Raw genomic sequence first — 14,316 nt, 5'->3', positions numbered from 1 at the left:
TGAGTACATCCTCAGGGAGTTTGCAGACAACACCAATCTCTGTGCTGCTGTCAACATGCTGGAGGGAAGGGATGCCAGAGGGTTCTGGACAGGATTGAGAGGTTGACCCATGTGAACCTCATAGAATCATCAAGGTTGGAAGAGACCTTTAAGATCATCAAGTCCGACCGTCAGCCCAGCACTACCACTGTAACTACTAAAGCACGTCACCCAGCGCCAGACCCAGACACCTCTTAAACACGTCCAGGGATGGTGACTCCAGCACTCTCTGGGCAACCTATTCCAGTGCCTGACCACCCTAAAAAAAATTACCTGTATCTCCCCTGTCTCAGCTTAAGGACATTTCATCTGGTCCTCTTACTTCAGGCACTGCGAAGAGACCGGCCTTTGCCTAACTCCAACCTCCTTTTGGGTAGTTGCAGACAGCGATGAGATGCCCCCTGACTCTCCTCTTCTCGAGACTAAACAAACCCAGCTCCCTCAGCCGTTACTCACAAGATTTGTTTCCTAAACCTTTCACGAGCCTTGCTGCCTTTTGCTGGACATGCTCCAGCACCTCAATGTCCTTTTTAAAGTGACGAGCCCAGAACTGAACACAGGATTCGAGGTGCAGCCTCACCAGTGCTGATTACAGTGGGATGATCACTGCCCTGGTGCTGCTGGCCACAACTTTCTTGATACAAGCCAAGATGCCATTGGCCTTCTTGGCCTCCTGGGCACACCCTGGTTTATACTGAGCCCACTGTTGACCAGCACGCCCCAATGCATTTCTGCCAAACTGCTCTCGAGCCACTCCTGCCCCAGCCTGTGGCACTGCATAGGGTTGCTGGGACACAAGTGAAGGACCCAGCACTTGGCCTTATTGAACCTCCTGCAATTTTGTCCAGGTCTCTCTCCAGAGCTTTCCTAAACTCAAGCAGATCAACACTCCCACTCAACTTTGCAAATTTACTTGAGGGTGCTAAAATTTGCAAATTTAATTGAGGGTGCACTCAATTCCCACATTCAGATCATCAATAGGGATGTTAAACAGGACTGGCCCACAGCTAAGCCCTGAGGAACACTACTAGGGATCGACTGCCAACTGGATTTAGCTCCACTGACCAAAACTCTCTGGGCCTGGCCATCCAAGCAGTTTTTTACCCATTGAAGGGTCCACCCATCCAAGCCACAAGCATCAAGTTTTTTGAGGATGCTGTCGGAGATGTGTCAAACACTTTACTGAAGTCTAGATAGACACATGCATAGCTTTTCCCTCACCTACTAAGTGGGTCACTTTGTCATAAAGGGAGATCAGGTTGATGAAGCAGGACCTCCCTTTCATAAATTCATGCTAGCTGGCTTGATCCCCTCTTTGTCTTGCATGTGACATGTAATGGCACTCAGGATGATCTTTTCCATAACCTTACCTAGAACTGAGGTTAGGCTGACAGATCTGTAGTTCCCTGGATCATCCTTCCGACTCTCTTAAAGATGAGCATTACATTTGCTAATTTCTAGTCAGCTGGAACTTCGCCAGTTTGCCAGGACTGCTGATAGATAAAGTTCATCATCTTAAAATTCAGCGAGGCCAAGTGCAAGTCCTGCACCTGACCCAGACAATCCCAAGCACGAACACAGGCCTGGCATAGAATGGGTCAAGGGCAGCCCTGCAGAGAAGGATTTGTGGATGTTGATTCACAAGAAGCTCAACATGACTTGGCAGTGTGCATTTGCAGCCCAGAAACCTGGTCATGTCCTAGACTCTGTCCAGGTTGTGTGTGACCAGCAGGCTGAGGGAGGTGATTCTTCCCCTCTGCTCCATTTTCATGAGACCCTGTCTGGGGTCTGGGTCCCCCAACACAAGAAATACATGGATTTGCTGGAGTGATTCCAGAGGAGAACACAAAGATCATCAGAGGGCTGGAGCATCTCTTCTATGAAGACAGGTTGAGAGAGTTGGAGTTGTTCAGCCTGGACAGAAGAAGGCCCCAGGGAGACCCTACACAGGTTTCCAGTACGGAGAGGGACTTCTTATAAGGGCAGGTAGTGATAGGGCAAGGAAGAGTGGCTGTAAGCTGAGGGAGGGTGGGTTTAGATTAGGTGTTGGAAGGAAATGCTTTACTGTGAGGGTGGTGAGGCACTGGAACAGGTTGTCCAGAGAAGCTGTGGGTGCCCCATCCCTGGAAGTGTTCAGGGCCAGTTTAGATAGGGCTCTGAGTAACCTGGGATAGTGAAAAGTGTCCCTGTGCATGGAAGGCAGGGGTTGGAACTTGATGATCTTTAAGGTCCCTTTCAGCTCCCACCATTCTATGATTCTTTGGTTTTCTTCTGTGTTTCAGCTTATGAAGCAATGGGTAGCTGCTCCTCTGCTTCCATCACATATGGTCCCTTCATGCAGGACAAAATTCAGAATTTTGTTTGATAATACACTGTATGCTAATTATATATATATATGTTCTTCAGCAAAATAATAGGTCTTATAGAAATAGGGGTATAGCAGAATTAACACAGTAATAGAGCTTGAACAAATCTTCAGCCATGAAGGAGTGTTATTTTTTTAACATTCCCAGCACTGCAAGATGCCAGCAAATGCAGATGTTTTTGCCTTTATTCTGTGTACCATGCTGGTTTACAACTAAAGGATAAGCAAAGCACAGTTTATTACTGCCAGGTTTCTATCAAATCTTGTCTCAAGTGCTGTTTTTCCCATTTCATTGCACTGAATCTGCTTTTTTGCAACAAAATTTCCTCTCAGTTAGGGGCAGACAGCAGAGAATAGATGAGTGGCCTCAGTCACAGGAGGTTTTGGAGACATCTGGTTTTCCCTTGTATCATTTGTGTTCCACTCTGTCAAAAGTAGGACACAACTGGGGAAAGATGGCAGGGGAAGGAAACATGCTGACCTGCCTGCAGTTGTGTCTGTATGAATCAGCATGGTAGCTTGTGCTCATGGAGAAGGATGCAGGATAATAAACCAAGTATGTCTTTGTTTACAGTTTTGTTTGAGAGAAAGCATGAGGCCTTCTCTACAGAGCTGCCAATCTGGCTGGGCAGAATGGAGAAATTCATCTCAGCATCAAGATGCTTAAAAGTGCTCATCAGCTTGTATTCATTACAAACACCTGCAAATGAAATTCGAGTAACGGCAAAAGAAGCAAAAGTGATGATGTTAAAGCAGTGTGAAACTGAGCACTCCTATGTTCTTGCAGTGGGGCAGTCTGTATCCAGGCACAAAGGACGTGTCTTTGAGAGGGGTGTTCATCTGACCTGTTTTCCACGTGTTTTTCACCTCAAGAGTGAAAGTGAATCAATGTCCTGGATGAGATGGCCTTTCCAGGGGAACTCGGCCAGGCAGAGCTGTGGAAGGGTGGAAAGGTGCACACCAGCACTGGCTGCATTGCAGCCCCACATTAAGGGCTCAGCATTTCTCCACTTGATCAGCTGCTGCTCAAGTGCAAAGTAGAGCTGCACATCTTACAGGTTACTGCCATTAAGGCAGCATTAGGGTTTTTCCAGGGTTTCAGATGTGCATTTTCCCAGTATTTGTAGGGTTAAACCCTCTCTTTTAAAAGTTTTGGAACTTTGGATTTCCAGCTGTCCTGAAATTGCATTGGGACTTCACCATGATATCCTGGTTTAAATGTTGTCCTTTCATCAATGATGACATAAGGAAGATTTTTGGCCCAGGAGCGGTGCTGGGTTGGTCATCAGTGCTTAGCACATTGCTGTTCTACTCTGAAGCATTGCAAGGTGGCTGTTGCTCCACAGCTCGTTGCCCACCTATTGCCCCTTCTAGGCATCTTCATTCTGGTTTCCCTACTGTCAAGAGGGTCATATCCTTCACATAAGTGCTCAACTGATCTGGAAATCATAACACAGGCAGATGTTCAGCTTTCTGTGATTTCTTCTTTGCAAGTAAATAATATTGTTTTCATATGAAAGAGTAGTGTCTGCTTAAGTCTTCTCTCCCAAGAGTATAGGGTTTTTCCTCTCTAGCAATTGATGTGGTGGCAGCTGAAAAGTTTCACTAGCTACATTTATGACTTGTTGTTCCTTTAAACAAATGTTAATTTTTTAAAAAAAATCATAACAAAAACTGAAGTTGCCAGTATCCCTTTTAAAAATGTTATACTGTGGCAGTCAGAGGGAAATATCTGATCTTATACCTATTCCTTGAAATATGGAATTTCCACATGGTCCTTGAAATAGAGACATATTTTCTTTCAGTAGCTAATTACAAGTGCTACCTTCTTCTAAACTATTTCACTGTGTAGGAAGGAAAATACACACCTCTTTTCTTCATAACTTCACTTAACCCTGGCACACTCCATAGACACTGCTGATTACACCTGAAGTGTGCAGCATGTAGTTGGTTCATCAGTAATGCAAGGACTAATTTTCACCTGACCTTTAATCTTTGTGTGCAGCATCTTTAGCAGAAGTCCTGCTCCTGCAGCTAGTTTTGCACTGTGTGATATTCCTGTGAATTGGTCTTGTTGGCTTTGGTATTGCCACTTGTGTAGTAAAGACTGGTTGTTTGAAGATCTGTAAATACAAGGCAAGTGTTTAAATTCATGAATGTTGTGCTGATTACTCTTCCTAAGACCAGGCTTGAGAAAAAAAACACGTTTCTGAGTGTAGAACTTTGCTCAAAGATCTTGATAAATTAACAGGGATTAAGTTTTTTTATCTTACTTGTACATTGGCCAGCTTTTATTAAGACATTACTTGCCATGTTTATATTGCAATGTCAACTATTGCCTTGAATATTCCTTAATAAAAAGGGTTTTTGTTGATTTTCAGGTGTTCAAATGAAACCGTATTCAAAAAGGAAGATTTGTTTTGGGCATACAACTTCTGCCCCACTCCGTACTCTTGGACAGCACTTCTAGGCCTTATCTTGTATTTGGTTTTCTTTGCACCTGGTAAGAAAATACTTGTTTAAAATGTCAAATAGTGAGGCTACATGTTACTTTTTTTTTGAGTCCAGCCATTAAAGTCAGATCGATCTTTTTTTCCCTAATTCATAGGGATGGGTCCTATGCCCTGGACTGTCAATTCTGAAATTTATCCACTTTGGGCTAGAAGTACAGGAAACGCGTGTTCTTCTGGAGTCAACTGGGTTTTCAATGTGCTCGTGTCACTGACATTTCTGCATACAGCTGAGTATCTGACATACTATGGTGAGTAACAGTACGTGTCCATATGTGCAGTACTGCCATTGGCACAGAGATTTTCTCTGGATTCTGGGTCTCTCCACTGGTTGTGCTATGAAGTGTCAAAGCCATGTTCTCAAACCACTGTGGTTTAAAGACTAGAGATCTGATGCAACCCACTTGGATCACAGAGTTTGGTCCAGATTTCGTAACAGACATTTCTTTCTGTCCTTAACTGAGAATCTAGACAGTTGATTAAAACAGAAGAGCTGGGAAAAAAAACACTTTTGACTTAGTGAAATAATGCTGATTCCCACTTAAGGTGACAGCATCCAAGGCCAGTATCGTATGGTCCTTGCAGAAATACAGCTGTTGATAAAGTGCTGTCTGTGGGAGCCTGTGGAGTGTTTTTCAGGTTACAGCTCAGCCACACCAGTATAAGTCATTTAAATCACATTAAGCTGCCAGGGAGTTGATGTGACCTTCACATCCTTACTAGTGCAGAGCCTTTCAGCTCTACTTGTTATTCCTTTGAGCCATCAGTCTAGCAACACGAGGTAAATGTTTGTTGGCTCTTTGGTACCTGCTCTGCCCCTCTGGGTATGGTGGATTGTGGACAGGAACAAGCTCTCTCTCAGTATTAATTGCCACCACAAAGCACTTTAAAATAATAATTAGGTGTAAGAGTTACAAGTACTATTTTAATCCTGACTCATTCTTTTGCTAGAGCTTTACATTTTGAGGAGTTGTCTTAATGTGTCCTTCACTGTCAAGACAAACTAAGGAAGCTCTTGCCTTTCACATCTGCTTTTTTTATTTGGGCATGTGATTATCTAATTGCTGTTTATTTTAAGAGCAGAGTGACTTGCCCAGAAAGGATGTGTATTATTACCGTTCACTTGCATTGGAATTGCCTTTGTCAATTTACTTTGCTGAGGAATGGGGCAATAAAGAGTCTTTCTCCTACAGCAACAGCTCATTGTTGTAACCCTGCTGCTCCAGCCTTTGCTTTTACACTCTCCTTTGAAGCCACAGCCTGCTGCTTCTGTCACTCCCTCTGCTCTGTCACAAAGAAGGGATAGGAGCCTCTGTAACTGACTTCAACAATTGTTTTACATTGCAGGAGCCTTCCTCCTCTACACAGGGTTTGCTGCCTTGGGACTGGTTTTCATCTACGGCTGCCTTCCTGAGACTAAAGGGAAAAAATTGGAGGAAATTGAGTCTTTGTTTGAAAACAGGCTATGTACATGTGGTATGTCAGATTCTGATGAAGGGAGGTATATTGAGTATATTCGGGTGAAGGGAAGTAATTACCATCTTTCTGACAATGATGCTTCTGATGTGGAATAATTTTCAGCTGCTGATGTATTTAATCATTTAAAAGCCTTCTGGGGGAAAAGCAGCTCTCTGATGACCTCACTGCCCTGCTTCTGGTCTGGTTCTCCTTTCTACTGTGTATTTAGAAATGCCTTCATGTTCAAAAATGCTCCATTTGGGAGGAAATTCAATATGCTAGCGTTTTCTTGATAACTAAAAGCAATGGCTTCCAAAAGAGATTGAATTCCACAGTTATGTGACTTTACCAAGTGTGTGTGACACTCTTGCATCCCCAGGTGTTTAGTAGGGTGCACTGTACCAGATGAATACAGAAGGCTATTCTAGATGGTCAGGGGCTGTCCTTATCTCCAATACTGACAAAAGCTAAAATAATTGACTGGCTGATGAGAAAGCAGCTGACAGCTGTCAGATCCCCATCCCATAGGAGCCAAGGAAGAAGCTCTGCTGTGCAGTACAACGAAGGACGAATGCGTAAGCTGCTGTAACAGTAACCAATTAAAAGGTTTAGCTGATTGGGAAAATACAAATACTAGCTGTATCCATCAGAGGGACATTTCCCAAATTTACCCAAAGAGAATTTCCATTATTTATTTGAGATAACAAGTAGAGAGCCATACTCTCCTGGATGGGGGTTCACTAGGGTGATGTGTCTGTGCTACACCGGGTTATCCACCCACTGCTGCTCCTGAGTACACACTGCAGTTGGGAGTTTATGTTTGTGAGAGAAACTGGAAAAATTAATTACTGACAGCAGGAAAACAGAGCTCAGTATGTGGCCACACATACAAATGTACTGGTACATATTGCTAGGTACAACATAGAGGCTTCAGTTAGAAAAAAATTCTATTTGTTTTCCTTTTTAGCATTTGAAAATATTGGTTTGTGCCTAGTTTTGAACACAAAAATACTGTTCGCTAAAAGAAAGAGAAGGAGGGGAGAGGGTTTAGTGCTGCTAAATGCACAGTGGTCATCCCTCCTGTGCCTTTTGCTTGTGAGTAATTATTGCCTTCAGTTTATCTTCATATGTGCAGAGTAAATGACTCCCAGCACATTTTTCTTCAAAATTTCCTTAGTCAACTGGTGTCTTGCTGGTTCTATAGAGAAATACTAGCAATGGGCAGAAGCCTGCATCTCATGTTAATTGCCTTACCGAAGCATTGCAGACTTGTCAAGAAAATGTCAGGCACAAAACTAAATTGGCTACCTTTAGCATGGTAATGAAAATATAAATGGTATTTTATTTGCCTGTCATGATTACTTGCCTTGGCAAATTGAATTTTATGCAGCTACATAAAAATATTATGTTATTTTTTTTTCCTTGTCTTGTCCTCATTGCTTTAAGTCTTCAAAGATATGAGTTTGAAAGAATCAACAATTCAAATTCTTATCTTTGAAACATTTGCCTTTGTGGAAAAATTCCTCTGCCTGTGGGCTGATGCCCATTTATTTGGTAAAAATACGTTTATTTTTCATTGTGTAAAGATTAAAGAAGTCATTAGGTTCATTAGCTTTTAGAGATTTGGTTTGTGGGTTTTTCTTGGGTTAAAAAATATTTTTAATGTAGGATTGTTATCAAAACCAAGCCTGGACATTTGTTACTAGGTTATTTTTATTGGATAACATGGAATTTTGTTGTAAAGAAGTCTGACATTATGTTATCTAATCTTCTATGGGGGGACTTCTTATTGTCCAAGTACTGACCTTCAGGGACTGGGTGTGTTTTGTTTTGTTTTGTTTTCGTTTTTTCTTTTTTGTTAATCAGAGAAATATTTTTGGAAAGAAAACATTTTAAAGAATCCTTCTGTGATGTGACTGGGGCTAAAAGGGAAAAACATAGGGGACAGAGGGAATTTCAAATGAATCTTTGCAAAGAGCAGCTCGACCTTGAACATCTCCTGTGTGGTGACAGGGCTGGATTCTCATGCCTTCCATCTTGCCTCCCTTTAAAGTGCACAGTATTTTTATGCTTGAAAGCACCAGCTACAGAAAATGCTGAGATCTCCAGATCTATCTATTGAAAATGCTCAGGTACTCAGACCTCTCTACAAATGCCCCCGCTGGGGATGTCTCTGTTAGGCTGTCACCTTGCTGAAGCCTTCACTGAAGGTGCAGTACCCGAAATGAGAAAAAGAGATGCTTGACACAGACAAGAACAAAATCATTTTAAGGAGAAATTAATTTTTTTCTGAAACCAGGAAGTATGTGTTTGAAGACCTGTGTGGGGAGCACTTTTGTTACCTAGTGCAGTGTGTGAACAGGTGTGTAACAGCTAGCCTGTGCTTACATAGTTGATAGGTTTAAGTGGGTATTTACTGGCTTCTGGGAATGGGGAGTTAGGGTTCTGATCACCCCAAAAGCACAAGCCCACACTCACCTTCACACCTGTGAACGTTCCCTTGCTTGATGTGTTTTGCTGGAGCGGGAGCAAGGCGGGACCCGGCGTCCCGGTGCCGGTCTCGTGTCAGCGCTGACCTCGCGCTTGTGCCCACAGGGAGAGGAACCGCTGCAGGTGTTGGGCGTAACTGAAGGGAAGTCGCTGGAAAGGTCACTGCCACGGGGTCAGCAGCCTCTTCTGTTTTGCAGGCAGTGCTGGGGCTTTTTAGCAGCAGAAGACCGTCTCTGTCTGCCAGCCTTGCTTCACGGACATTCTCAAAGGGGTGCTCGGCGCGTACAGCGCTGGGCTCATTTTCTCACACAGGTTCAGTCTTACTGAAAACAGCTTTCTGAAGGTTTGTATCCCCTGTCCTTTCTCACAAGACATAGCGATTGAAACATGCATTTTATTCTTCACTGCTACTGTCCAAGAGGCTACAAAATACAGCCTCCTGGCTATATATTGGCTTCTTTATTGTCCCTCCCTGTTCTGTGCCCACAGAGAGCTGGGTTTAAGTCTTCCTTTTGGGGTTACTTCACACCAAGACAGCATTCCATACCTTAGAAACACAGAACATAATACCAAGCATCATGTGTATTAAAAATGAAATAAGATACTTCAAGTTAATCTTATGCTGTTAGGGCTTTATTTTTAGAATCTGTGAACATTTAGAGTTTATGAAGAAAATTAGAAAAATGTTTCTATTTTGCAAATATTTTTTATATTTATGTGTATTTTAAGTTTGAAGAGATTTTTGCTAAAGGTAGACTTAGTAACATTCCAGATAGAAGAATAAGAATACAGTGTAGCTGAATAATTTCTTACTACAAGACTTTAAATTATGAAGTAGCATAAATAATATGTCTAAGCACAATTTTCTTTTATTGAAAGCTTTCTGCAGAAGATGTGAAATTGTTTCTTCACAAGGACTGCACACATAATTCAGGTATTCTGTGCATCAGGAGTGCTAGAATAATACTGCTGGTAGAGTTAGGCATATTGATTATATACAACAATTTGAGATATTTTAATTCTGAATTATCTATTGACTCTACATGTTGTGAGCTAACACCAAGTATAAAAGAAACAAGTCCTGATGCATTTTTAATATTTTTAAATTTAATTCACTTTAATTTGCATATAGTAGTTAGTTCACCACGCCAAAATTCAAAATATGTTGGGGGGAGGAGATAATTTGCCACTTTTTTCTTCCCCTTGTCACTTTGTTGATCAAAATAATCCTTTAACAAGAGAACCAAACCTGTTTTGAAAATAGATAGAGTCAAAGCAAGGCCCACGAGTCGTTTGGAGGGCTGGAGTTGCATTGCTGTGCGGGCACCTTGGATTGGTCACTCTCGTAGATGTCATTTCCTTGGGAGGTGCAGTGACAATGCTGGCAGAAATTGTGGGGCAAGAAAGGGTAAATCACAAAGGACCATTGTGCCAACACTAACTTATTTTTGCATGGGTTGATAATGCAGCATTTCACTCATGTAGGAGTTGGGGTTGGGAGGGAAGAAGAAGGAAATGATGTGTCAAAAGCACCACAAATTCATGTTTCAGTAAAGATGGGTGTTGTAGCCAACAGTAGTCTCTGGCTTGTCTCCCTTGTGGGGTGAGGATGATGGGGCAAGGGACTGTGCTTGGTCCTGTGGATAGGAATGGTGGGACTGTCAGGAGAAGAAGCACTCTAGTGCTCCTCTCCCATGCCTGTGTGGAGGTGAGGATGTGGCAGTGGAATTGGCAAAGCTAGTAAGTTTTCCCCTGGTGAAATCTCTTTTGCCATTTGTAGTCACTTGGGCTGAGCACTGGGGAGAAGTTCTGACCTTCAGGCGCTGCTACAGGCCCTGAGCAAGGGTCTTGCCTTAGGCCATGGGAGTACTGGGTGCAGTCCCACAGGCATTCAGTGGGCAAGGAAAAGACAGACCCTGTACTTCTCAGCTTTTTGCCCAGCTTTCAACTTCTCAACGTCAGTGCTCTTGAAATTTTACTTGCATAAGAGGCTTCGTTGGCTGAACATCACTACTGCAGAAGAGGCAGAATCTTTGCAGCAGAGATTGATCTCGGGGTAGAAATCATGGCAGAAGAGACAGTTCTGCAAAGCACTTCAAAGAGTAAGATATGTGTGCACTTTTTTTCTGAGAGAGTCAAGCTAACCAAACCCATTCCTCTGCATTGGGAAGAAAATCAAGCTTTGCGTACCAGGCCAGAAGCAGATAATGCCACAGTATGTGCTTTATGGCAAAATGTGTTTTTATTGCGGGTAACATTTACAGCTTACATGTAGCTGCTGCCTATAAAGTGACTCAATTGTTCTCTGGATTTTAACAAGTCATATTTTTGTGCAAAAATCTTAGTGGTTTTCTATCAATCTTCATCACCTTGTGTACAGTACAGTTAAGCATAATCCACAAGTGGTCTAGATTGTGGCAGTGTTAAAAATGTCAGCACAGTAAAATTCTAGGTGAACATTGTTAAAGAAATATTGTTGTTTGTGATACTGGGGGTTAAAATTCCTCAAAGGCAACTATATATAGATTTTAAAAGTCTGAAAAAAAAATGGCAGTTCTTATCTATTTTGTGTATGTTTTCATATAGAGAAAGAGTTTTTTATGTGCCAATAACTATCACTGTAGTGTTTTGTAAATGGGTGTTAATAGTGTTGCAGAATTCTGTATATGAGAATATACTTTAGCCACAATGACCTGTTAGTGTGAACAGCGGCATGTTTTTAATCTTACTCACACCTCTCATCAGAGGTGCTCACTCGTTGGCTTCAGTAGAGCTCACTCATGCCAGGGGAAGTTTGACAAGAGTCAAGCCTCAAGAATAAGACTTCATCTAAATCCCTGCTTTTTCACATTGTCCCTAGACAGTATGTTACATGTGAATGATCTGGCACATGTAATTTTAAAGCTTCACGTCCAGTTCAGTTACACTCCTTGATTTTGTTGAGAAACATTTTGTCAAAATTTGCTTTGGCTTTTCATCACATTTATATAAATAAGGAGCATACTGATGAATTATGAATATTGTCCACCTATTTCTAAAGGAACCATCTGTTTCTGAAGCATTAAAATGAAGGCAAATTTCTCTTGCTGCCTTAAACATGACACAGACTTTGTAGAGGACTGAATGTATGATCATCATTGTGACTTCTGCAGGAGAAACTTCATGGATCCTCAGCAGGTGTGAAACGAGATGGTTTCATGGTGCTGGGGTGCTGTGTTCACTGCGGGCCCTGCCTAGTGCACGCCTGCCTTCTGTTTGATTTCAGGTGTTCCAAGAGTCCCCATGAAACTGATAGGATTATTCATGTGCTTGATATTCTCCATGTGCTCAGTGTCCTGCTGGTCCGGGACATCGCTGGGAAGTGGCACGAGTCATGTCTCTGCTTTCCATTGTGAATCTCACTCCTCTACAAAATGGTTAACTGGATCTTTGTGTGACAAATGCCGTGTAGAATATTTGAGACATTATTGGGGACCAAATTGATAGTAATAGTTCCATGCTGAATAGTAATGTGCACATGGTGCCATCAGGCACACTGTAATCCCTGGGCACGGGCTGTGGTATTCAGTACAAAACAGGTTTTGGCAAAACAATTTGCTGGGTTGTCCAAGTCATTTCTGAACCATATCAAACATGTGCCATTTTAATTTCCAACCGGTCAAGCCTATAATGTATGAAAGTGTTGTACATTTTCTGAAACTTAAGTGATGTAAAATTATTTAATTGACTTCTGATTGCTTTAATGAAGTTTGGTCTTTACATAAAAATAAATATCTTCAAAGAATTGTCAGTGCCAGAAGTGTAAATGAACAAAATAAAAAGTGAGATACTTAATTACACAATTTTTCTCAAGGTTTCATTTGTTTGGGTATTCGGGTCCACTTTTAGGGTGGCAGTTTCGCATTGCTCAGCAAAATGAGCTCAGATAGGCCATGGGCTTGCCTGAAATAAGGGAAGGGTGAGAATAACTTTGAATATGATCTTAATAGGACATGTTTTGAATCAGAGAATGGTTCTGTGACACCAGGTAAGTATTCCTTCCTTTCTGGAGGATTTGTTTGAAGAGCTGAATGCAGCATGCAGAGCTGCCAACTGTCCCGATGTCCTGCCATGGGTTTGCAATGTCCTCTGTGCAAACAGACCCGTTTCCTTACAGCAATTTACACCGTCAGACTTGGTTATGGACTGGGAAAAGAGCAGGAGGTGCTGTTTTCTAATGGGGAAATGTCCTAACTCTGTGTGTTTTATTAAGAAAATTGCTGGAATTAGTTTGATGGCTAACAAAGAGCAGCATGACTGTGACTGTGCTGTGCTGGGGCTGCCCTGGCTGCGCTCCCCAGGGCGACAGAGGGATCACACCCACGAGAACAAGTGGAAAATGGTTCTGTTACCTCCACCTACCACAGGTACTTTAATCGAATCCTGGCAAGATCCAGAGTTGGCTCTGGCAGAGCTGTAGCCTTTTGGTCCAGGATGCAGAGAGATTACAGCCAGTGGGGAGATGCTGGCAGTGGGAGACTGCTCAGCAATCCTGTATCTGTGACAGTGCTTATCTCCAGGAGGGGAGCAAGGCAGCTTATCGTTGTGCACTGACAGCTTCTGTTTCTGGGTTTCTGGCTGATAGTGCTTATAAAGGTGATGAGTGGCTGCACTTCATATTACTTGTCACCAAAACTACATGGCATCTTTGTGAGATAATGAAAATCTGGGGGCTCTGCTGTTAAACACTCTTATTTTTTTGCCTTCTGCCATTTCTCTCTGCTCCATCTACTATCACAAAGCAACTACTGATGGATTGATTTCTGCCAAATGCATTCTCACTTCTGTAGAACTGAACCGCAGGCAGTAAGAGCAGTTGCTCCAAATCTTTGTGAGCATTTTCAGGATCAGACCCTCCTGGTATGAGGGCTGGGTGATGCTCCATCCGAACTAAAGTCACCCATACAGTGCTGTGTGGCCTTTGCTTTGTGCAAGGCATAAGGTGCTTCTTTCAAGGCTCCTACAGTTTGTGGGAAGTAAGTGGGGAACTTAAAGACAAGCCTAAAAAAAAAGGTTCTTTTTCTCTAATCTCAGCAGTCACCTGCTGAGTTGCTCTGGGCTGGTTGAAGAGCCCTGCTGCTGATCGTCCCCTGAGCTGGTTTCCTTCCAGTCACCTCTCAGCCATGCAGAGCTCCCTGCACAAACATGCTCGGGTGCCTCAGCTGCTGCAGTTTCACTTCCACTTGACCCAAAATAAATGGCATCTCAACTCTGCTCCTGATGGACAGACTAACACATTCAGCCCATCAAGCAAACAGCTGAACGCTGTGGGAACCAGTCACACGCTATAAGCAGTTCTACAGCCTCGTCCTGGGGCTGTTTGTTAGCTGGTCTCCAGGGCAGGTTTTCACCCGCTTGTTGAACATGTGTGACCTACCCAGTACCTGCATGTGTGTGTGTTTGAGAAGCTCTGTA

General features: G+C 42.7%; 1 protein-coding gene across 1 annotated transcript in view; it reads left to right on the top strand.

The window, feature by feature from the left end:
* The window catches only part of SLC2A13 (solute carrier family 2 member 13), a 149,064-nt gene extending 136,360 nt beyond the window's left edge, over positions 1 to 12,704 (top strand). The window contains exons 8-10 of the mRNA XM_048300626.1: positions 4,786 to 4,907; positions 5,013 to 5,165; positions 6,262 to 12,704. Coding sequence (XP_048156583.1) covers positions 4,786 to 4,907; positions 5,013 to 5,165; positions 6,262 to 6,488 — 502 coding nt within the window. The 3' untranslated portion in view covers positions 6,489 to 12,704. The remainder of the gene's footprint in view (positions 1 to 4,785; positions 4,908 to 5,012; positions 5,166 to 6,261) is intronic.
* The last annotated feature ends 1,612 nt before the right edge of the window (positions 12,705 to 14,316 follow it).

Source organism: Corvus hawaiiensis, chromosome 4 (assembly GCF_020740725.1).
Source record: "Corvus hawaiiensis isolate bCorHaw1 chromosome 4, bCorHaw1.pri.cur, whole genome shotgun sequence".
Taxonomy (NCBI): Eukaryota; Metazoa; Chordata; class Aves; order Passeriformes; family Corvidae; genus Corvus; species Corvus hawaiiensis.
Note: the sequence above shows the minus strand (reverse complement) of the source record. Positions and strands in the feature narration are given on the sequence as shown.